The following is a 26324-nucleotide window of genomic DNA, read 5'->3' on the forward strand; positions in this document are numbered from 1 at the left end:
CACCTGATATTTTAAGCAATTTAATTGTGCACTCAAATCTACAAGCTTTACACCAACTAGAATGTGAAAATACATGAAGAAAGTCCACATACAACTCAAGTTTTCCAACTTGTAATATTTCTAAAACTATAGGCTCATCCTCTCAACTTCAAATAAAATCAGCACTGTGGAATAGATTTTATGAGCACCACAACAGAAAAGGTCAGATGAAAACAATGCATGATAATATAAAGACAAGGAGATTAAGTTAATTCAAAACAAATAATGGGCAAGCTAAACTATTCAAAGCAGAAAAACAAGCACACCAACTGATACAAACAATTTCTTTTCTTCTTCTTTTCCCCTTTTTGTGTGTGTTTGGCAGGCATGCAAAAGAGCAAATACATGAAAATATGATAGAAACAGAAAATGGAACAGACAAGTAGAAACTGACAAAATTTAGACAAACCTGGTATAAGAAAAGAAGTAAACCATGAGCAAAGTGCACCCATCTTGGTGGAGCTGAATCCAAACGAGGAGAATATATCTGAAATGAAAGTTTTTTTATCAAATGCTCAAGGAAGACTTGGGAATTTATCAAAAACAAATACATTGCTTAATAAGTTCACATTTCATAAGTTAAGCACATGCGTGTGCATACACACAAACATGCAGAGAGAGAGAGAGAACCACCAAACACCAAACAAACAAAAAAGCAAAAGAAAAAAAAAAAGACATCATTTGTTGAATGGTAGAAAAATTTTGTTTATCCTGTTAAGTAGCATGAACCATCTACTGATTTTAGGTTAATCACATTTTTGTGTATACAGTTACTTTTACAACCAAATTAAACATTTTGTTTACTTCACATCAGGATAAACGGTATATCAGCTCTTCTTCTGCTGTGCATATCAAGATTCAAGAGCACTGATACAGTTTCAGATCTCAATTCATTTCCAATAGGAATGATGATGATACCAGAAAATATTTCCAGTACTAGAAACAGAGGATAAAAAACCAAGGGATATGACAAAAGATTGATTAAGATGATTTTAATTAAAACTTCTTCCACAAACAATTTCAGAACGTTAGGTGCAAGAACAATTCTCCTTTTCTTTTTCTTTTTTTTTTTTTTTTTGATGGGTAACATTTTTATGCTTTTCCCCTTGCTACAGACTCAAACCTAGAACGCCCAATATCCCACCCCAACCTCTTACTGCTTAAGCTAATCCTCTAAACTAAGATCAGATGCAGGAACAATTTTTTATCTACATTATAACCCAAAAAATATCATTTAACAATTAGGCAAGCACAAAGAATGACAAGATTGAAGAACATGATAAGAAAGAAACCTCCACTTACATAACCAAGTAGGGCAGACGTGACTAAGAACATGAATCCCATAAGGGTTATCTGAAAGCCAAAACCAAACCTTATTAGCAAAAAGAGACAAAAAAAAATGGCTCAAGATCCAAAATAAATAATCAATATGATAAGATAAAGTGGCCAAAAATACTTACCATGTTTGGTCTGGAGAAGAATCCCAAAATGCAAAGAGAAAAATGGAGCAGTTAGTAAATTTCAGCAAAGCATTATCACAACAGATTGACAAAACTCATTAACAGAAAAATAGGCATGAAACAATAATCAAACCGAAACAAGTACTAAAGATCATAAAATCTGTTCATGTCTACAAGTCTCACTTTTTATACAAGACAGTAAAAGGCATCCATTACTTCTGATCAGACAGATACAGATGCAAAGGCAAAATATATAGAAACAATATCTGCTTCTAAGTTACAGTTAAGGATAGGCTGTTAATCTAAAAAAAAACAAATGCTCAAGTTTTAGAAAAGATGAATAAAATAAAAATGATAAGTACGAGATAACATAACCCAAAATTTTCCTTTGCACCCTAATCAATAGTAGATCTTAAAAAAATAATAAAAAGATATATAATTAGATAAAGAAATAAATGCTATGGAGCTGGATCTCCTTAATGGCAATATGCACTCACATAAAAATCTTAACAGGCCAGTCTTATCAAAAAAAAAAATCTTAACAGGCCAGTGCCAACAGAACCATAACTCAGTGGTTGAGATTTTTAACTTCCATTGGTGTTGGTACATTCTTTTTATTAGAACCCAAATATAGGAATTTGTATTGATTGAATTGAGAAAGACAAGACTACTTATCTTTTGTGCTTTGCTAAGTAAGATATACAAGGAAAAAAGCCATGATTTGGCTCAAAGTTTTAACAACCTACAATAAGATTCTATGTGGTCGGACCAATTCTCAACATGCTCACCTAGGTTGTGATTACTTTTGCTATTGGTTTATCCACTCGCCTTAACATAAATGGAAAAGATACAGCAACATCATATCCTTGAGAGAATCTACATCATATACAAAACTTCATATTATGTGATTATGGTATGTTATTTGCCCATCACAAAATATTACTACATGATGATGGTATGTGTATGGAAGCATGTTCATTTACATCTTGCAGAACTCTCATAAAACATTAAAGGCTTTTGTAAGGATGCATTCCAATCACAAAGTTAGCTTATGCGAAAAATCATATATCTTTTGTTCAGTAATAGAAATCTGTTTAAGCTCGGAGGAGAAAGCTATAAAGCTAAACTAAGTGCACTTCAACCATGTTGATCCTCCCTCTGGTGCCCATGAACAAAGGAAAACCAAACAATAATTCCTACTTACACAATCACCATTCCCATTCCAGATATGCAATTAGAGAAGTTGTCATGATCAAAATAGTCACCATCAATTCCAAATTTTCATTTGTTTTTCCCCATTTTCTAGAGCAGACTACTCGGTTCCAATGCCAATAAGAGATTACAAAACAAATAAAGAGTCAAAAATCTTATTGCCACTATTATATTCCCAAGTTTTCTTTTGTTTTCCTACAACTTTGGCTCCATCCCATCATTTAACCTTTCACAACCAGGGAACTCCAACTTATCAAACCCAAATAGAGAGTGAAATTTTTATTTTTCCCACATCCCAAACACTAAAAAAATTTTAGTGTATTTCCTTTTTCAAAAAAAGAAGAATAAAAACAAAAAACGACCCACTACATTAACCTACATATTCAGAAATTAAATCAATGATGAAACCTGAAAGAAAAACAGATAAAATACACATCACAGATAGAACAAAATCATCATAATAATGACTAAAATCAATTCATTAGGCATACCTATGACCATTTCCTCATTAAGCATTGATTCATGCAGATCGTGTAGTTACTCAAAGGGTCCATAAAGAGAAGGAAAAATAAAACAAATCATCTGCTATTTAGTCTTGTTCTTTGCAACGGAAATGTCATATCATGTGACACCAAGACCACATCTAATATTTTCCCAGAGGGAGGGAAAAAAAATTGTATTGCCATCCTGCAGACAATGGAACTAGATTATGTTGTAAGCACTTTGGCACCCTTCCTAGCAGTCTCTACATGAAGAAACTCTCAGAAGTGATCAGGATAGAAATAGTAAAAAAGCTAGTGAATGCATGTTGTGATAAAAAGACTGGAACAACATTGATCGGCAGTGGGGCTACTAATTCCAAGGGAAGCGTTGGATGGCAAAAATTCCCCTCCAAAAGCGTTGAAAAAATTAGAGATTAAAATTTTAAAAGCATGATTAGCCAATGGGGTTCATAGGCAGCAAACTACAACTCACTGAATACATGGGTCTGAACAGGTTGAAATAACTTACGGCATCCAAAGGGGGAAGAAATTAACGCAGCGACTCCAAAAGGGCTGCAACACATATTTTGCCACATACGAGTGATCCACTCCACTGTACTTGTATTTATGCAGCGCTGCTACTCCATGGGATCCTATGTACCTCATTTTTTGCTCTCAGTTCTCAACAGAAACTGCTCAAATTCAACCAATTTGCACCAAAAATCAATTCATTCCCACGAATCATGGATCTAAAATCAAAACCCATAAAGAAAAATCGCAAAACCAATGAAAAACTGAGTAGATCTCAAAAGAAAACACATGAAACCAAAAAAAAAAAAATGAATTAGAGAACAAATGAAAAGAAAAAAGATAAGGGAAAAGGCAAGAACTTTACTTTCTTGGATTGCACAGGTTAGATCAAAGGTGAAGTTTTTCTGTGTCCGGCTATAAAGCAATGGGAAAAAGGCAAGGCCAAGCCAAGCGAATATTGAACAAGGAAGTTGCTTTGCAGCCTCCACAGCGATCTGTTTGTTGGGGTCCAGTAAGGTGAGAGGACGAAGTGGATGCAGTGTGCGTAGCGTGGATGGAAAGGGGGGATTCTGTGTAATAAATTAATAATAGAGAATGAATGGGACAGAAGACGATGTTGGGAAACGTTCCTTGAAAACGATGCCGTTTCGGATGCTACAGGGAAGTCCGTCTGACCCGGGGCTTGACCCACTGAGATTTTTTTTCTTTTGCCTCCTCCGGGAAGTTTCAGTGTCACGTAAATATAAATAATTTTAAAATACAGTAATATATAGATGATTCATGAAGTGGGCAAAAAGTATATAGTAATATACAGAATTTTTTTATAAATCTACGTATTTTTTAGAAATTATTTTTTAAAATAATATAGACTGAAAAATAATTCCAATTCTACGATACTTTTGGACACATGGGATGTAAAGGTAGAAGAAAAAATATTTTTTATTTGAACTTTTCTATAAAACCAAATTTTTTTTTTTAAATTGTAGAAAGTGTTTTTGGAAGAGACCTTTAATATAAAATTAAATTCAATAGACACTTGTAATATAAATTAAAATTTGAGAAATTGTGAAAGATGTCTTTTGAAGAGACACTTAATATATATATTGGATTTTGTAGAATTGTGGAAAATATCTTTTTAAGAAACACCTTAATATAAATCTAATTTTCTGAAATTGTAAAAAGTGTTTTTTAAAGAGATACATTAAGTTTAAATTCAATTCTTTTAAACGTATATCATGAATTTAAAAATTATGAAAGATGTCTATTGAAGATACATCTTTAGTATATATTGAATTTTATGAAATTATGGAAAGTGTCTTTAATATAAATCCAATTTTCTAGAATTATGGAAGATGTATTCAAAAGACAACTTTGATGCGATAAAAAGTGTTATAAATTTATCAATATTTTTTCAACAATCATTTTTTAAGAATGATTTTTTAAAGTTATTGTAGAAGTTAAAAAAGCCCGTATTTCGTGCCCATTTTCCACATATTAATATTTTTTATGGTAGGTGTTTGGCATATATTTATTAACAGTTTGAAAATTATTTTTTAAAACAATTTCTATTCTTCAAAATAAAAAACGTAGAAATGTTTGATAATTAAATTTTTTTTTTGTTTTTTATTTTTAAGAATAGAGTGTTTTTATAAAACATCCTTTATTATTATTATTTTTTTTGTTATTTTCACTTATTTTCTTTTAGTTATTTAAAAAAATAATTATTTAAACATGTAAAATAATTAAAAATAAAACACTAGATATAAAAATTATTTTTAAAACATATTTAAAAATATTAAAAATAAGTTAAAAATATTTTAAGTTGTCAAACAGATTTTTATTTTACAAAAATTATAAAATAATTCTAAAAAATTATTTTTTAGAATTATTCTCATAAATAGTTACGAAAGATACCCTTAGTGTTTGGTTAGATTTGGTTTGGTGGTTGTTTTGGGAAATTGTATTTTGACGCAAGGTTTGATAAATGGAGCCCATTTTTTAAGATGATTTAAATTTTTAATAAAATAAAATATATATACTTATGAAATTTGTCACTCAATTAAATGTTTTATAATTAACATTTTCTTTGTATTAAGGTCTGTTTGAATTAACTTCTAAAATTTAAAAGTTGTCTAAATTTAACAAGAGATTTTTATATTTGTTTGATTAATTTTATTAAAAGATTATAATTTTGAAAGGAATTTGATATGGTAATTAGGAATTTTTTTTATAGTGTGTTTTCATACTATGAAAAAAAAATTACAAAATAGGAATTCAAATTTATGAAATACAAATTTCAAACCACTATCTAAAATTAATTATTATTTCATGCAATTTTTTGTTAAAGTTATCATTTTCTACCGGGTACTACTTTTGATTGATGAGTACATAAAACTTTAATTATTTTTAAAAAATTTCTATTTTATAATTATTTTTATATGAGTGTGTGAAAATATATATATTTTTTTCAATTTCAAATAACTTTTTAAAAATAATTATTATTTCATGCACTTTTTATTTATTCATCAAAGTTATCATCTTTGGCCATTTCAATACTACATTTTAAAGATATAGATACTATCTGATTAACCTAAGTGCTACCTTTGATTGGTAGTGACTACATGAAACTTAAATTATTTTTAAAGCAATCTTATTTTATAATTATTTTTATAGGAGTGCATAAAAACATATTTTTTTAAAAAAAATTATAATATCAATATTATGGTTAATAAGTGACTCCACCTTCCATTCTAGCCTTTAACAAAATATATATATATATAAAGTCATTCCAAACGGTCCTAAACTATAATTATCATTCATTGTAGAATATTTATGTATAAAAGAATAAAGAAAGAACCTACCTGAGTACGATAAAAGCCTAACACTTTTGAGTGGTCCCAACTGCGGCATCTCCAAAGCATAAGTCATAGACTTATAGGTGATAGCAACAAGGCCACAAGAGATTTCATTTATTTAATATATATAATTAAATAAATATTATATGATATCCCATTTCGAAATAGAAAGTTTTTTGTGCTATATATATATAACTTTATTTTAATTATATAGACATATTTTAAAGTTGGAATGTCTTTTTAGATTCGGAACAGATAAAATTTCATGATTAGGTATGATTCGTGATCTATTATTTGGTAACATAAATAAACTTTGAGCGTGTTTATATGATATAATATGAGATTTGTTGAAGGGAATGAACGTGGCCAAATATTCCACTTGTGAATTTTTAATAGTATGGTCAGTGATACAGCTGTTGATGTTGCACACAAAACAATAGGGGTTATTATTTTATTAATTGGGCTTTCACTTTTCTGCATTGGGGTAACCAATGTCGTATGGAAAGCTGGCTTGGAATTGGAGCCTCCTATCCCTCTCTAGGCAACTTGCCAACCGAGATTATTGTCTTTTTTTTTTCTTTTCTGAAAATACTCTTATTTAATATATATTTTAAATAGAATTGAAAATTTTAGAATATAATTACAAGACAAAAAAGAAATATGAGGTTTGGATTTAGTCATTGCATGTAATTTGAATTTTATCTTTGCACATATTGATGCACTATAATTAAAAAACGCATTGGTTAATAGATGTTAAGTCGAAAAATTATTTTGACTCAATTTTTGGATTTGATACGGAGGATATAGATCTTAAAGGTAGTCTTTGGTCATGATGTGAAAGAAAAAAATAGAGGGAAGAAACGAAAAAAGGAAAATAAAAAATATTAAATATTATTTTCAATTAATAAATCAAACAATATCTCAAAGAGCAAAATAACAATAAATTTGGGTAAAATAACAAAAGAATAAATAAATGGTGAAGGAGTCGAGTTATGTATCGTAGTGACAACAAACACATGCCTTATCTAAAGACAGAATTGAACACATTCATTGGATTTGAAAATAACGTTTCATCTATGGGAATTTATGTACATGAAGAGGGTAGGTTTTATAAGGATACCATGGGAATCCATAGTTGAAAAAATAGATGAATGGGAAGGAGTTCTAGTAAAGGACTATATAGGTGAAGAAGAGGTGTGAGGTGTGAGACCATGAAAATTTCCCTCACATTTTCTCTTACTTTTTTGCTCTTTTTTTCTTCATTATTTTTTAGAGAAAAACCTAAGGAAAATGTTTTAATATTTTCTTTAGCATTTTCCTTTTTATTTTTCTTGTCATCTAAACTAAGAAAAATAATTTTTCTTAACAGTGATTTACAACTGTTTGTGGGAAAGAAATGTTTTGAGGTGTTTTTGGTATTAAGACTGACATTTGAGCACTAACAATTGAAGGAGAAAGGGTGTGCTATCGAATGGTCTTGCATGTCCTTCTCAAGAAAGGATTGGATCTTACCCTAAACATGAATAAGGGGAATTGCCCCTGTGGCTAATTTTTGAAAAAATGAAAAAACTTAATAAAGAAAATGAGACACTTCATTCTTAACTACATGCAAAACAACTCAATCTTACACCTTCACATTGATCCAATATAAAGAATGATTGTAATAGGAAAGTCATCTCCTTAAGTTAGGGAAGAGAAGTTGGTCCATAATTGAATATGTGCTCTCATAAAGGAAAATTTTTGTTAATTGTCTTAAAAGAGTTAAAAGGCAATAAGTTGATGCAATAAAAAAGACATTTTAAATTTGATAAATGGGCTTGTTATGCATAGGTATCCAAAGAATGTCTCTTGATATGATTTGTATTTACCAAAATGTTGGCAATTTATAAGTGTCTTCACTACAATTCCCTACTTTGACTTCTACTTGTTGGAGGGAGTAACGGTTTTATTTGTTTATTTATTTTTATGTAACATGATTAGGAAGAGTTCACATCAAATAAGCTTTTGAAAAAATATTTGCAAAGGAAATTTGTGAGTAAAAAAATTATTTTGCATTCACAAAAATATCTCAAAATTCATTCAAGAGAGAAATCCTATATTGAAAAAGATTTTGAATTTGATTTTCTAATTTAATTATGTAAATTTTTTTAAGTACAATAATTTTTATTTAACATGAAATTGCTTTTAAAAGTACTTGTATTAATATATGGAACTACTTAAAGATGAGGGAGGATGAATAGATAGCCCAAGTGAGAAAACCCTAAAGTTATAGTCTATATCAAGATTTTTTTAATTATTTAATAGATATGTTAATCATCATTTGCCTCATTCATTCCTATCCCATGAGTAAAGCAAGAACTATGGATGGAACAGGTAACTAGGTAAGGAAGACCATCTAATCTAAAAACAAAGGACTACTTTTCATGATGAGCTATTTGAAGGAATCTTTTAGTAATAGGATAGTCTCATTGAGTATGAAATGAATAGTAGCAACCAACGGTGTGGAACCTAGCTTGATGACTTTCTTTCATCACCTTACTTTTGGTGATAGGGTGAGTAGGTGCTTAGTAGCTTATACAAGGGTTTAGTGGGCCACCCACTTGCTTGCTTCCAACATAAAAGCCCTAGCTTCCAACACAAGCCCACATTTCCTCTGCTACCCATTATTCTAGTAAAGGTTTCAAGGCAAACAATAATTGTTAGTAAATAAAAGACTAGATCTAGAACAGAAATGTCATTAATCCCAAAGACCCTTTTAATGAGCAAAAAAAGGTTTAGGAAGTTTATTCAAGAAAATCAACTCCATTGACTTGACTACGAGAGATGGTTAGTGTTAGCCTTGTTTATAAGTTGACAATTTTGTTTCTTTTAATGTTTGATCATAGAAGTCTTTTTAGATAGTGACTTATTCTCCATTGAAGATTAAAGGTTAATATTCATTTAACCGAGAAGTTATAGGTAACTAAAAAGGTTTGGCTTGTGGCATATCATGCTCATTTGAGGTATAAAAAGGTTCGATATCATTTTTAGACTTAAAATGTTTTAAAATAATTTTTTAAAAGAAGCAAGGGTTGCTCAAGCGGTTAATCTCACTCAAGCAATTAGCTTGCTCAAGCGGTGTAAGTCTTGCTTAAGTGGTCATGACAATCTTGTAGAGATTAAAAATGGATTTTGGATGAATTTTGACTCAAACTTTATTTTGGAAACTTAAGATATTGAAACTCTTTATGGTACTCACTTATAAATACCTCATTATAACCCCTTGAGGGTTATAGATCTTACTTTAGTTGAGAAGGTTTCATTGAAAGGATTGTTTTAACAATCCTAGAGAAAAAGCCTAACATGCCACAACTTTTCTTAATCTCTCATTCAAAGATTTGATATTTGATCATTAGGTTGAAGACCTTCGTCTTTTCAGAGTGGCTAAAGGATCTATTAGGAAGTAACAGGAGGTTGATGCATCACCAATGTTAATCAAGTTGTAGGTACTGGAGAGTAAGTCTTTAAGGTAAAACGGTTAAGTAAATCTATGTAACTTATTTCGAATAGTGGATTTAAATTAGCAATCTTAGACCTCGTGATTTTTTATCTCCATAGTTAGTATGAAGGTTTTCCACGTAAAAATCTTATGTTTCATTGCATATCTTTATCTTCCTACTTATATTTTGTTTGATGATATTGATAACCTTTTGATTGATTGATTAGTTTGTTATTGAGGTTGTTGGGTTGGTTATCTTAAGAGTTATGGTAGTTATACTTATAACCAATTATTGTTTTCCCTAACTTCTTAGGATATCTTTAGGATATTAATATTCATATTACTTTATCTCTAACTAATTTAGGGTATCAATTAAACATAAAAATATCATTTTTTTTTTATAAGAAAAAGACTTGGGGTTTACCTTTTGGATATTCAAGACTTTCTTGAAATTTCTTAGGGTAACAAAAATTGGGTATAATATAAAAATATTTATTTAAATTTTCAAATCACTCATTCACTTCTCTAGGTGTTCCCTATTGGACTTTTGATTGTTTTTTCGTTAGGATTTGATTAATCCTATCCACAAGAATACTTAATCATATAATGACACAAGATAGTGTGAAAGAAACCCCCAAGTGTAAATAACCTTGGATAGTCAATTGACCGCAAATAATTCGTTTGCATGATTTCACCTAATTTAGATGCACCTATTCCTCAAGATCTTATACTTGTTAGCATCTACACTCTTTTTTCATATTCTTAATGCAACACTCTTATGTACTCCTTAATAGAATACTTCAAACCCGTGTTGAGGCCTAACTGAATTGAATTTTCAACCTTAGGTTGCCAACATGTTTTTTTCAAGAGTGGTTTTGAAAAATTGAGAGATTGAGTTATTAGAGCTCTAAGGATATCTAATCTATTATGCGTCACGTTTTTTTATTTATAAATAACTCATATTATAGTTGAAAAACTCAGAATATATTTATGGATAGTTCTATTTTAACAAAGTTACCAAAAACAAATTTTAGAAACAAATACAATTCAAAATCACGAAAATAGAAAGTCCAACATTTGAACATTGGGAGGGATGCTTGAACTTCCCATGAGACATTCTAGGATGTTTGTATGGATGTTTGGATGTCCACCAAGATATTCATAGCAAGAGTTACTTGAATGAAAAAAAAATTATTTGCATTTTTTCATAATTATAAGTTATGTTAATTATTTCACTGTTATCCTTTATTTTGATTCTTGTTAACTAATTATTTGTGTTGGGATCAAGGAAGAAAATGTCGCGAAATATCGCGTATCGAAGGCGAGCGAAACGATTTTTCGAGGAGATATGTCGGAGGGGCGATTTTTCGCCAAAAATCGCCAAAAAATCGATGATATATCGGCGATTGGCGATAAATCGCCGATTTATTCCAAAAATCACTTAGGAAGCCATTTTATCGCCGATTTATGGCAAAAAATCGCCCCTCTCTCTCCAGCGTGATCTGACAGCTCAGATCACGCCCGTGTTGATCCGACAGCCAAATTTGAATCCCAACGTTAATAAAGAGATCCAACGGCCAGATTGCTTCCAAATTGTGATCCAACGACCAAAATTAAATTTCAACGATAACTTAAGGTTCCAACGGCTATTTTGACCCAAATTTCGTCTATAAATAACCCATTTTGCATCAATTTCATCCATTTTTGCTTTGATTCTTCATTTGCTCTCTTATTACTCTAATTTTTTCTAAGGTTGCTCAATTATTCAATCATTTTAAGGTATGTTTGTTTGAAATTGTAATTAATTTTGTTTGTAGTGGTAATTAATTCATGTATTTTTAATTAATTAGTATGTTTGCAAGGATGATTTAATGTTATTTTTACATTCAATTGTAATTAATTTGTATATTTTTATTGAATTAATTTAGGTTAATTTGATTATTTAATTATAAATTGATATATTTATTTTAGATGATTATTTGTGATTTAGATTCACATTTAGAATTACATTAAACTAGTTAACTTAGCTAAATTATTTAATTAATTTAATTAACATGGTAAATTATGTAATTAATTTAATTAACATGAAGTAGTATATTTTGAATATGAAATATGTTCATTTTTATGATTATTGGGATTTATTTTCATATTCAATTATGATTAATTTTTATATTTAGTAAATTTATCATTGAATTACATTTAGATTCAAAAAATTAACTTAGTTAAATTATTTAATTAGTTTAATTAACATGAACTACTATATATGGAATATCAAATATGTTCAATTTTTTTATATTATCGCGATTTGTTTTCATATTCAATTATGATTAATTTCAATATTTAGTAAATTTGTCATAGAATTACATTTAGATTTAAAAATTTAACTTAGCTAAATTATTTAATTAGTTTAATTAACATGAACTACTATATATGGAATATCAAATATGTTCAATTTTTTATATTATTGCGATTTATTTTCATATTCAATTATGATTAATTTCAATATTTAGTAAATTTGTCATAGAATTACATTTAGATTTAAAAATTTAACTTAGCTAAATTATTTAATTAGTTTAATTAACATTGTGCTATTGATAGAAATGAATTTAATCGTATTTGGCATTGTAAGTCGGCCAAAGAAATTTGGAAACTATTAGAAGTCACTTATGAGGGAAACGACCAAGTTAAAGAGTCTAAAATCAATATCCTTATGCATGATTATGAATTATTTTCTATAAAGGATTTTGAATCTATTGTTGAGATGTTTTCTAGGTTTCTTGTGATTGTGAATAAACTTGAAGCCTTGGGAAAGACCTTCACCGAAGTAGAGAAAGTCATGAAGATCTTAAGGTCTCTACCAAGGAAATGGGAAACAAAAGTGACGGCTATTCAAGAAGCGAAGGATCTCACCAAGCTCTCACTTGAAGAACTCATTGGGTCACTCATGACTTATGAGATAGAGTTGTACAATCATCAAAGAGTTGAAGAAAATGAGAAAAGTATAGCCTTTATGGCTATAACAAATGATGATGAAGAGGAAGAAAGTGAAAGTGATGAGGTAAACTCCAACTCTAACCATTTTGATTTTCAAGATGAGCTTCAAAAATTATATTTTAATCTTGAAAAACTTGGTTCCAAAAATATCCCTCTTAAGAAAAAAATTTCTTGTCTTCTAAATGAGCTCAATGAGGATAATGAAAATTTTGAAAATATTGAGAAGACAAAAATCCCTTTTGAAAAGGAAAATGAGGAGCTAAAAATTCTCAAATGGCCAAAAGACTTTTGATATGATTTTGGCAAATCAAAAATTGCATTCTTGATAAAAAGAGGTTAGCCTACAAGCCTTTTAAAAATCATTTTTTTAAAAAAGGAAGCCTCTAGTTTTTCACCTTCAATTATTTGCAATTTTTGTGAAAAATGAGGGCACATTAGTAATATTTGTCCCTTAAGAAAATCTCTTCATGTTCTTCAAAACTCTAAATTATTTTGGATTCCAAAGGGAAGAAAGACTAACCCTCTAGGACCCAAAAGGATATGGGTACCAAAGGTTACAAAATTTGTTTGTAGGGATCCATGCAAAAAGGAGGATATGCTTACCTTGGAAGAAATGCATTGATAATATTGGTAATGGTATCCCTTCTAAAGCTAAATTTGCAATTGGTATCCCTTTGCTAACACTTGGTATATCTTTTGATAATATAACTTTTGGTATCACTTTGGCATATTTGTTAAACCAAGGTTTTGGATTTAAAAAGAAGTTTTTTTTTTTACCTATGTAAAATTGAATGATCATATGCTTGTGTGCACTAAAAGTTTTATTTAATTCATGTAATGCATATGCTCTCCCATATATATTTCCAAATCATGCTTTAAATTGGGAATGCTCTAAGGATGAGCAATCTTTTATTTGGAAACTATTCTCAAATGAAAAAGGGGGAGATTCATTTTATGAGAAATTATATTTTTTTATAACATGTGATTCCCCTTAGATACTTTATTGAAACTTTTTGTTGATGACAAAAAGGGGGAGAAGTAATGGTAGGTTGCTAACTTGGGAAGAAATGTCAATAGTGTTTTAGCAATCCTATTCATATTGATGCTATGTGCTTTATTGATTATATTTGTATGCATTATATTTAACAATAATGTCTTGCCAAATTGCTAAATGCTCTTTATGCTATTTATGTTTAAATTATATCAATTTGAGCATCCTTAATATACTCCTTGAAGTTTCTAAACTTGAAAATTTTCTAAATTCAAAGGAGCATATATTGAGGGGGAGCTTTTTAGCAACCTTGGTTTTGTCATCATCAAAAAGGGGGAGATTGTGAAACCAAGGTTTGGTTAATCTTGATTTTGATGATAACAAAACAAGGTTTAGAACTAATGACTACATTTTAAGTGTGATTAGGCAAGATGACTTCTAAAGTGGCAATCCAAAGACAAATCAAGCCAAGGAGAAATCATGAAGAAGAAGACCACCTCAAAGAGAAGAGTTTTTCAAGACCAAAGCTTCTTAAGTCTCTTTGTAAGGTTGTTGGTGCACTAGGATTTCCATGCATTATTTTCCTTACTTATGCACCTAAATCATCCAAGAGTTATTTTGTTTTAAATATTTTTAAAATTGGATGATTTCATGTTTTCAACTAAAACCTTGTGTTAAATGTTGTTTCAAACTTGTTTAAAAGGTTATAAGTTGGAAAAGTTGGTTGTTGAGCAAAAAACGGCTCAATTAGCTAAATGGGGTGAACCGGATGAACAGTAACCGGTTGACCCCCAGCTCAACCGGTTGAACCGGATGAACAGTAACCGGTCGACCGTTCGAAAAATGCAAAAATTTTCTCTTTCTTCCAGAACGGTTGTTCAACCGGTCAAGGTCGAACCTCGTCCGGTCGAGGTCCGGTCAAGGTCCGGTCGAGACCCGGTCGAGGCCCAGTCGAGGCCCAACGGTCTCCTGCCAAGCATTAAATGCTAACGGCTAGTCAACCGGTCGACCCCCAGCTCGACCGGTCGAACCCCAAACGGCTAGTTTGGCTTTTTTCTTCTATAAAAAGGCTCCAATCTTCATTGTTTAAAGAGCTTAACCTTCCCAAATCATTCTTGATTATATTTGAGCCTTGGAAGAGTGTTTTTGAGTGCACCATTATTTCATAACTTGCATATCTTTAGTGCACCATTCAATCCTAGCTTTTCTTGTATCATTTGAGCTTAAAGTTCTTGTGCTAGGATTTTTGTAAACCTTTGAGATCATTATTTGTAAACCTTGAGAGGAAGTTTCAAGAGAGGGATATCTCTTGAGAATTGTAAAGGGTGCTTGGAGCCAAAAGTCCAAGAGGGTGGATTGGAACCATAATCCAATTGTAAGAAGATTGGAAGCTTGGTTGAAGCTTCAAGCTAGTGGAACCCTCACTCGGTTAGGAGGTTGAGGAGAGTGGATGTAGGCCGGGTTGCGCCGAACCACTATAACTCTCGTGTTTGCACTCTTTCTTCCCTAACTCTTTTAATTTATATGCAATTGTCTTTATTTTGCTTATCATATACTTGCATATAAATTGTCTCTTATTTTTACTTAGTTTAAATTTGAAAAAGAGACCATCACCCTATTCACCCCCCTCTAGGGTGATTATCATAGGTTGGATTAGCCTCAAATTCCTAACAAACTACTATATATGGAATATTAAATATGCTCAATTTTTTTTATCGCGATTTATTTTCATATTCAATTATGATTAATTTCAATATTTAGTAAATTTATCATAGAATTACATTTAGATTTAAAAATTTAACTTAGCTAAATTATTTAATTAGTTTAATTAACATGAACTACTTGTAGACCCCCATTTTAGGGCCTCACTTTCATGCATTTTTTGGCAGCTCTTTTTGCCAAGTGTCGCAGCTGTGAGTAGCCACATGTCGATTCCCGTCTGGTTGCTATGGCATCAGGTAGTGGAATCAAGGAGCAAACAAGAGGTTGACACGTGTAAAGGGGATTCTGCAGGCCGTTAGGAGGAGCGTATGAGAGAGGGAATATTCTGCAGAAACTAGGGTTGCTTTTTGGAGGTTGGTTAGGAGATATTTTTCTAGGAGGGCAAATCTGGGAGAGAACAAGAAAAAGATGGGTTGGCAGAGGGGGACCGAGGAGCTATAGGGTGCAGCTTTTGCTTAGAGACAAAGAGGAGGCTGTAGAGTAGTGGTGCTAGGGGGTGTGGTTGTTTCTACAGATATTGTTGGAGGGGCAAATCAGGTAGTGGGGGATATCTACCTAGGGAGTTTTTTTTTAGGCGGGAGAGATCTTTTAGGAGGGGGGATTCCAGAGAGTTTGAAGGGGGATATTTTTAGCATTGCATATTTTCTCAGGAAGCTTCCTGGAGCTTTTTGGGGAGAGTTTTCTGTAGCATTGTATCTTTTCGGGGAGTGAGAAAAAGAACGGCGATTCTGGAGAGTGACTTGAGAGTGAGGAGGTGAGAGGAGTTGAAGAGGATTCTTTCTGGAGAGAGTAAGCTAGGTAAGGGGTTTTTGGCTGCCATTCTTGAAGATTATTGGGTGGAGAGTTGACTTGAGAGTGAGGAGGTGCTTTTGGGAGGATTTTTGTGGCCGTTTAGAAGGAGAGAACAAAGAAAGAGAGTGGCTGCAGGTGAGCTTGAGGTGAGTTTTTGGTTTACTTTGATTCATATTCTTCTAATCTCTTTCTCATTTTTGGTTTGCTTTGCATTGCTCATCAGTTTGGGTTGGATTACACGTTGAATTTCATTGATTTTCTAGATCATTTTCTTGTTGATTGTTGATATTGCTGATTGTCCTTATGGTTTGGCTTGAAATTAATGGGACTCTACTTCTCATATATTTTATAACCTTAGCCTGAGATTTCCTCACCTGTATTAGCCTATGGATATCACCTGAAATGAGGCTTGATACACTCATGTTTATTTTTGCTTTATTCTTCTTTTATCATTCCCTTTGTTTTCTTTTGGGTTTTGGCTCCTTCTCTGCCATTTATGTTCCTCTATTACTAGTGCCTGTGAAGAACTGAGAATCTTGGCTGGTCCGATTACTTACTGGGTGGATAGTTTGCTGGGTTTGGAAATCAAAGTCACGAATATGGGAGTTCGGAGGCTCTTTATTCCACTTCTAAAGACTAAGAGCGCTGACTAGGAGGGGATGACTTGAATGTTGGTATGCAACAGTAGCATGTGGGGAGTAGGTGAACCTAGAAGGATTGAAGAGGAGTAAAGACCAGAAGCTTCTCCTTGGTGCCGTTTGTTATTGTGATGGCAGTGAGCACTATTTTGGTCATGATTGCGACCATTGAAGGGGACAGGGAGCATCCGTTACCTATTCCATTATCTCCATACACGTACCCATCTAACCATGCAAATCACCAAGCCATCCTTGCCTTCATACTTCTTTCATACCCACTGCCATCCTATCCCATTCTTCATGCCTACCTTCATACCCGCTCCCCTCTCCACATCATCCCCATACCCATCATCACTTTACTTGAATACCTGTTAACTCACGTTCCATCCACTATCACTTCCATCTTGTTACCCTCTCAACTTTGACATTCCATAATACCCATTTCCCACTCATCATTTCTCGATCCCCCCACATGCATATCAGTCATGCGCATGACTTCCTAGCTTTCTTCAGAAGTTTTCCCATAGGATCGTTTCTCCATCGAACCTAAGGTGATGAGGACTTTCTTTGGATATTGCCCACTTGGACGCCTCTTACAGTGACAAGGGATTTGCTGGATTCTCAAAGGGTAGCAAACAGCTTGATACCGCGGTTCACCGAAAGTGTTATTGTGGCGACCAAGCTATTATCTTTACGAGGACTTTGATAAAGGATGAACCAGGGAAGTTCCAATCTCGCTTTGGCTAATATACCCAGAAAAGAGTTGAGCTGGATGGTAACATGGAGATGTACAAAGGGGTTTATGTAGCTTTCTGTGTAAACCTCCCTTCAAAGTGGGTTGAAAAGTCGCCATCAAAAGAGCACCGTAGCTGCCGACGATCAGGGAGATGACGTTTGGAACGAAGCCTCTGCTCCATCTTTCAATTCCGGTGATCTTCTTACCTTATTTTCTTCAGTCATTCATGTTGTCATCATTCCGGTACGTGGTTATCTCTGTCATATTTAGCGTGCCCAACAGCGAATCCATCCTTGTTGTCGCGGGCTCTAATCCTGACTTAAAACAGCCCCGCGCTGGTGATGAGAAGCAAACTCAGCAGACCGGTTAAGGGATCTTGGGTTGGATCACAAAGGCAGTTTGCACGGCACCGTTGTATTGACCTCTTTGTTCACAAAATGAGACGTCGAATGAGGCATTGATGCCATGCTAACAAATGCTGAATGGGTCATTTATCCATTATCTCAAGTTGATGAGTCAGAAATCAGGGTACAGAGGTTCACAAAGAGCGTTAGATTGAAGGACAATACCCATTCATGATGCCAAACAGCATTCTTGGACTTTTCCATGGGTTTTTTCTGGGTTATCTGCAGATCTAGGGCTTTGATTTCCCACAAAACACTAGTGCGATTAATGTGTGCCTTAATGAAATGGGTCCATCTGTGAGGAAACTCCATGTTCGAGGCAAGGAGGTAACACTAGTTTGCGAACCATTAAAAAACAGATTGGGTCCATTGGTGCGCCAAGAGAGAGGAGTATTTGGCCAGATCATGGATAACCAAACTGGGGAGGCTATTTTGATCCATAAGGAAGGTAGCAACGTCGTTGGGCTTCATGCACGGGAGACTTGGGAGGTTTTGAGGTGTACAGTCCATGGGATAGATAATCAAAACACGAATAAGTCAGACTCTGTCTTGAAAAATTTTATGAAGACACCCAGTGTGGATGGAACTTGAGAAGTTTCAAGAAAGTCTGGAGATGGTCGGAGTTTGCTGTCGGGCATAGATGAGAGATTTTTATTCGGCAATTTAACAAGACCAAAATCGTGGAGTCTAGTATGATTTGCTCAGTTACTCTCTGAACCTTGACGAAGGCACATGGCAAAATGATAATTCGGACGAGAATCGTGGCTACGAGTTTTCCGTCTGGTACACCTCGGTAATCATTCTTGTCAAAGTCATCTGTGGAAGATGAGGATACAAAACCACCTAGCAACAAAACAGTTCAGAGATTGACGAGGGAGAGGAGATGGAGCAGCTGCCGACGGCTGTGCCTTTCTCACAGCTCTTTGCTTGCGTCTATTAATCAGACTGGGTTAACGCGTCTGGTGCTGTTCGTGCTGAGTATTTGTGTGCCTTTGCTGCCAAGATAAGAGAAAGAAGATTCATGGCCTAAAAAGTTGCGAGCCTGAATTCCTTGTGACGTGTGTCGACGATGAGATGAATGAGTTTCAAGATGAGGATCCGATTGTTTTCTTTGAAGCTCAGAAAATGGCGTAATTAAGTGATAGAAGGCTAAGGAAGGTATAGAGTCGGGACCAGCTGGAACCTTGAGCATGCTCAATAGGTTATGATTTCTTCGAGCTGGTATCAATGATATCTGCAGAGAACAGTCCCCCTTGCACGCTGGACCCACGGGCTTGACCCGTTTTGCATGGCCACCTTTGGGTCATGCGGCATTCTTAGATTTCTTTTTATTTGTTTCTGAAAATGTTTTCTCAAAAATCCCATTTTGTAAATATCTTTCTCAAATTCTAATTTTCAAATAATTTCCAATTTTTTTTATCACGATGTCATTTTCTTGTTTCTAAATGGGCCTTCTTAATTTTTTTAGGTTTATGCTCTACTCCGGGTAAAGATCCGATCGACTTCAATTTGCACATATAGGACAAATGCCCCCAATACCACTTCTTTTTACTACAACTTCCTTTTTTAATTTATTTCATGTCTTCACCAAATATTCGACGTATTCATCCTTCCATTTTTCATCCTTAGAATTTTTTAAGATCATCCAAGGCTCTCATTTTTAATAAAACTTTGTTGTCATATTTCCTTTTGGCCAACAATTTCTACATCTCCTTTGTTTACAACGTTTTAAAATAAGCATGAATTTTATTTTCGTAATTCCGAATAATGGAAATTCATGGGATTAATTCATGCAAAAATAAACGGGCTTTGGTGGGGGCCCCACATACATGATTTTGATGATTGATTGATTGATTTGATTATCATACTTGATTGATTTATTTTGCTCTATGACATGCATGAGATTATTCTTTAATTGTGCACTAACCCCCCTCTCTTGATAGCGCATGATGGTTCGTTGCCCAGGTACGCACTCATTCTCACTCTAGTTAGTCTATATGCATTTTTGACTCTCGTATGTGCATGATTCGCTTTGAGTATTCATTTATTTTCTTATTGATTGTCATGTCAGCTTCATTTTATTAGTAGAGACCCGACTTTAGGGACTTAGAGGGATGCCACGATCTTTATCGTACCTTCTCGATAAGTAACCTGACCCCCGAACCCGATCCGGTTTCTCGTAGATCACCTTTTCCAAAATAAGGAGTCACATTTAGGGTTTTTCTTTCTTATTTTGTTTACCCTTTAAAAATAAAACAAAAATAAGTGGTGACTCCAAGTCATTTGAATAAATAAAATCATTTTTTCAAAATAAAATCGAGCTCGCCATCGAGTGGAAAACGTATAAGCCGAAATGCGGGGTCCACACTACTATATATGGAATATTAAATATGCTCAATTTTTTTTATTATTGCGATTTATTTTCATATTCAATTATGATTAATTTCAATATTTAGTAAATTTATCATATAATTACATTTAAATTTAAAAAATTAACTTAGCTAAATTATTTAATTAGTTTAATTAACATGAACTACTATATATGGAATATTAAATATGCTCAATTTTTTTTATTATCGCGATTTATTTTCATATTCAATTATGATTAATTTCTATATTTAGTAAATTTATCATAGAATAGAATTAAATTTACATTTAGAACATTAACTTAGCTAAATTATTTAATTAGTTTAATTAACATAGATTTAAATTTAAGTGTATTTTTCTTGCAATAGATTTAGCATGGCTAGTGAAGGTGGTTCTGCCATGCTAGGGCGAGATCCGGCTTGGAAGTATTGTTCACCAATTGAGGGTAACCGAAATGGAACAATTTGTAATTTCTGTGGGTTGGTAATGAAAAGTGGAGGCATCACGCGATTCAAGTCTCATTTAACGCATAAGGACCCGCATAACAACACTAAAAAGTGTCCAAGAGTGCCGCCCGAAGTGAAAGAAGAGATACGATTACTGGTGCATGACAAACAAAAAGCAAAAACAAAGAAAAATGCTGATATTGAAGACATTCGTAGTCAATTACGTGGCACAATGGGGACTCATCATACACATTTGGTAAACGAAGATGATGATGATGAAGATGCTGAAGATGAAGATGTGTATATGTATCCGACAGATATGCACCCAGATGAGCGGGATGCATATCGATCTGCAGTTCGTGCCTTGAAAGCATCTAATTGGGAACGTGAACAACATGAGAATATTGTAGGAAGCAAACGCAAACTGGGAGAGTCTTCTACTGGTATACCGTCGACGATGCGAAAATCATAGAGTATGCGACATTCGCATCATTCACCCCCTATTGCCCATTCGCTTTACAAGTCTTCTGCAGCAAGACAAAAAAATATCAAAGATATATTCAAGGGTGGTGCAATTAAAGAAACGATGGGACGCTTAATCAGCTATTCTTCATTTATGAGAGTGTTGCACCTGCAAAAGCAAAGTCTCATCACTTCAAGAATATGATTATTGGTGCACAACAAGCAAGTAATTACTAATTTATCAAATGTTATATTGTGTTATACTTTTAGTAAGTATAGTATTTTGTGACATGTTTTACATATGAAGTGCAGGAATGAAAATCGAACCTCCATCTCCATATGAAATAAAGAACAAATACTTGGAAATGGAGTACAAAGAAATGGAAGCTTATGTGAACCAACAAAGAGAAAAATGGAAGACATATGGGTGCACAATAATGTCAGATGGATGGACAGGGCCCACGAAATTAAGTATTATTAATTTCATGGTTTATTCTAAAGGGACCACAGTGTTCCTTAAGTTAGTCGATGCATCGAACTATATCAAAGACCATAAGTATATATATGAGCTTTTGAAGACTATTAACAAAGAAGTCGGTAAGGAAAATGTGGTCCAAATTGTCACAGATAATGGGTCAGCATTCATGAAAGCAGGGAAACAATTGATGAAGAAGCATAACTTATATTGGACTCCGTGTGCGGCGTACTGCATCGACTTAATCTTTGAAGACATCGGTAAAAGACCTAGTGTTATCGAGGTGATAAATAATGCTCGCAAGATAACTAACTTCATTTACAATCATGGTTGGTTACTAGCACAAATGAGAAAGTATTGTGGTGGAGACATTGTTCGACCAGGAGCTACAAGGTTTGCTACCAATTATATTGCTCTTAACAGTCTTCTCAAAAAAAGGGTTGATTTGAAAAAATTGTTTATGAGTGATGAATGGGCACAACACAAACTCAGTCGAACAAAACTTGGACAAGAATTGGAGCAATTATTGTTTGACCATACGTATTGGGATAGATTGACAAATATAGTTTCATTATATGAGCCATTATACGTGGTGCTTCGACTTGTGGATTTTGAAGTTGTTCCCATAATGCTATTTGTGTACGAGCTTATGCACGTGATGAAAGAGAACTTTATTCGTCAAGGAGTTGGAGATTAGATGTTCAAAATAATACAAGATCGTTGGGAGAAAACACTAAAACATCCACTTCATGCAGTAGGTACTTAAGTACTATATATCTTTATAAGTTTTTACTTTGTATTTAAGTTTTTTTTTTAAAAAAATACTAACTCTACTAAATTTTATTGTAGCATACTTCTTGAATCCAAGATTTCAATATAGGCGTGGAGTTGGTAGTGATCCGGAACTACTTCAAGCTGTCCATGATGTTTTTGCAAAATTAGATCCAACTACTGAATCACTTGGTCAATTTGGAAATGAGGTGAATAAAAAATTGTTATTTTTTTCAATAAAACAATAATTTCATTTATCAATTTATTTGAACGTTTACTAACAAATTAAATGTTGAATACATAGATTGTACTTTTTCGATATGCAAAAAGAGGATTCAGTGATCAAGCGGCAATTGCAGCAAGGTCAACCATGGTGCCCGATGAGTCTTTATAGGAAAAAATTGATTATCATTATTGTAAATTCACCACATAAGTATTTATATGATTATCAAATTCGTTGTAGCTGAATGGTGGTTTATGTATGGGAATCAAACACCTACATTGAGAAAGTAAGCCATCAAAGTTCTCTCACAAACTGCGTCATTTTCTGTATGTGAGAGAAATTGGAGCACGTTTGCTCTCATCCACACAAAGCAATGAAATCGTTTGGCTTACCCTCGATTGGAGCAATTAGTTTTTTGTTACTATAATATGAGGCTAAAGTTATGCGATATGGAGGCAGAAAATGATCGAGTTGTTGAAAAAGATTACCTTGATCTTCTTGACATTTCAGCCGAGGTGGGTGAAGAAGAAGATAATCAGTTGTTCCAGTGGGTTAGACCTATACACTTGGATGTCGAAGTTGGAAATCCTGATCCACGAATTGCCGCTCATGCTTGAGAATTTGTAGTTAATGTTGAACGTGTGTTGTCCGAAGAAGTTCACTCTGAAAGTTTTAGCAAAGATACTGATGATTCACTTCATGCGGCATTGAATTCCCACCAAGAGATTGACTCCACAAGTGCTGGCTAGTGCTGCAGGTACTTCTGCTTCTGGTTACGATGGTTCAAGAGGTGGAACTGATGATGGATGTGATAATGAGGGAGGAGATATTGATGAACGTCGACATAGTCAATATCCAATCAGCCAATTTACTTGTGAAAATGATTTCACACACTGCACATAGGATGAAGACCATGGTTCTAGAAGAGCTGGTCCAGGCATAGGAGCTATTAGGAAGCCTTATAGAGGAAGAGAACGAATGATGGAACCATATAACGAGGAGTTACTTTCAGGGAGTTTTGAATCTATGAGTATAGGGACTCAATTTAGTGACTCCTCGAATGAGGCTAACGTCTACCCTCCTTATGTGATGAGTTATGGTCAACCTTCAAGTTCAACAGATGAAGAGTATGGTATGTCGCGTTATTCCCCTTCCAGACAAATACCATACCAAGTTCCATATCAGATGGAAGAAGGATTTGGCGTTAACACATGGGTGAACTTTGAGTATCCTATCCATGTAGAGACAGTAGGCAGGACTCAAGAGATATATGCATGACATGTTAGAATTTATAACCAATATTATCGAGGCTCATTGAGTTGGTACCAATATTGTCTCCAACAGCAAGCCGGGGTTCCTTCATCTATCAATCCCATTGAACCACATCGATCCTTATTTTGGTACTAAAGGGACATTGCAATGTAATGTGTACAAATTATTGATATTTAATGAAATGAAGTATTTTATGCGACTTTATAATGAGAACAATTACGAAATTAACATTTCTTATAGATCGACATGATATAATTACATCTAATATCGCAAATTATATCATATGTATATCAATTTTTTCAATAAAACAACTTTAAAATGTCTATTATACTTCTAATTATTATTATGAGGTTTTCCTTGCATTTCCATGAGTTTTTAACAATTTTAAGCCTACCGATATTTTTTTCCAGAATATCCGCTGATATATCCGATATATCCGTAAAATCGAAGTACCGATATATCCGTGATTACCGATATTTTCATCATTGGTTGGGATTCAACAATATCATTCTCAAGCCCAAAATTAATCACCCAAAATTAATTATTTGTGTCATAAAAGGTTTAATTTAACCCTCACTAAACACTAATTTTTTTTTCTTTTTTGGTATCACATTAGAGTCATGGATGCAAGCCATAAGAGTATCATATTGGGGAAGGGATTATTAAGGTGCAACAATGCTACTTTTAGGCTCGAGGATAGGTAAACCCAGATTATGTTGGTTGATGTTATATCTTACCTTCACTAGACATGAATTGATTTTCAAATGAGATGGTCAAAGTTTGATTCAAGAATTTATTTTTTTATTCTCACAATGTTTATTGAATATTTTTTAGTATAATATTTTCGCATACATACTTGATGTTGTCCTATTTACTTGTATAAGATACACATAAGCATGTTTGGGATACTAAACTATATGTTGTTTTTAATCGTGTTGTAATTTTGAAACTCATTGAGGAAAACCTTGCAATAATAAAATGCTAAAAGGTGACACTCAAATCCAATAAATGTAGAGATGGGGGAGAGGAACATATTTATTAAAGGATTTCTTAGTCAGAAACTCTCTCTGGTTGGACAAAAGCAATGACACTTGGGGGTCTTATACTTTGAATGTTAAGTTGTTGATTTGGACAATAATTTAAAAAATCTTCCACTAGGTATCCAACTTGTTTGCAATTGGACGCTACTAAACTAGTTTGGTCCATTGTAGAGGACATTGAGGGAACTTCATTTGTATAATCTGTCTGGATTTATTCTTTGGCTTCTAAAGTTACCATGGCAGTAGTATTAGAATAAGTCATGAATTGCCATAGACAATAATTGTTGTTGCAACATATGATAATTATAAGATTTATTATGCATTTGGTAGCAATTTTAAGAAATATTTCTAGTATTTCTTACACTTTAAAATTTTTATCTTTCAAGTATTAGAAAAACCAAAAACATTTCTTAGAATCACTGCCAAACACACTTTTAGTACTTGTTTGGGAGTGATTCTAAGAAAAGTGTTTTTATTTGTAATGTTTTCATCGGAAACACTATCATTAAAACTGCTTTTAAAAGAGAGTTACTTAAGTGGTGTTTGTTTTTTTGGTTTTTTGCTGAAAACAATTTGTTTTCAAAATTTAGGTTGTTTGTTTTTTTTACTTTTTCATGACTTATTATAAACTTTTTACTAAATAGAAAAAGTTATAATATGTAGCTTTTTCTATATAGAAAAAATAACATATTGGTTTTTCTGTACTTTTTAATACTTAATAGAAATAAAATGGTACAAAAACAAACAATCTAATATTTAACACTATTAAGCATGAATATTCTATTTAAAATTAAGTAAAGAAACAAACACCACCTTAGTGTGCTTTGGATATATTTCATATTTTTTGTTTTTAAAATAAAAAATCCTATATAAAAGTAGAGCATCTTATAAGAAAACAACATAGACCCCCCAAATCCCTTACTAGAGCTTTGAC

General features: G+C 33.0%; 1 protein-coding gene across 3 annotated transcripts in view; it reads right to left on the reverse strand.

Moving 5' to 3' along the window:
* The window catches only part of LOC100259768 (choline/ethanolaminephosphotransferase 1), a 104344-nt gene that overhangs the window by 10249 nt on the left and 67771 nt on the right, over positions 1–26324 (reverse strand). Inside the window, exons 1-5 of one of the 3 annotated variants that reach the window (XM_002269228.5) lie at positions 4089–4454; positions 3723–3885; positions 1500–1509; positions 1342–1392; positions 449–526 (exon numbers count right to left, since the gene is read on the reverse strand). In XM_002269228.5, the coding sequence (XP_002269264.1) occupies positions 449–526; positions 1342–1392; positions 1500–1509; positions 3723–3859 (276 nt within the window). In that variant the 5' untranslated portion in view covers positions 3860–3885; positions 4089–4454. Of the gene's footprint in view, positions 1–448; positions 527–1341; positions 1394–1499; positions 3943–4088; positions 4455–26324 lie in introns of those variants that run through there. The other 2 variants (XM_059737697.1, XM_059737720.1) reach the window with 2 other exon arrangements.

The sequence above is a fragment of the Vitis vinifera genome, chromosome 1, assembly GCF_030704535.1.
Source record: "Vitis vinifera cultivar Pinot Noir 40024 chromosome 1, ASM3070453v1".
Classification (NCBI taxonomy): domain Eukaryota; kingdom Viridiplantae; phylum Streptophyta; class Magnoliopsida; order Vitales; family Vitaceae; genus Vitis; species Vitis vinifera.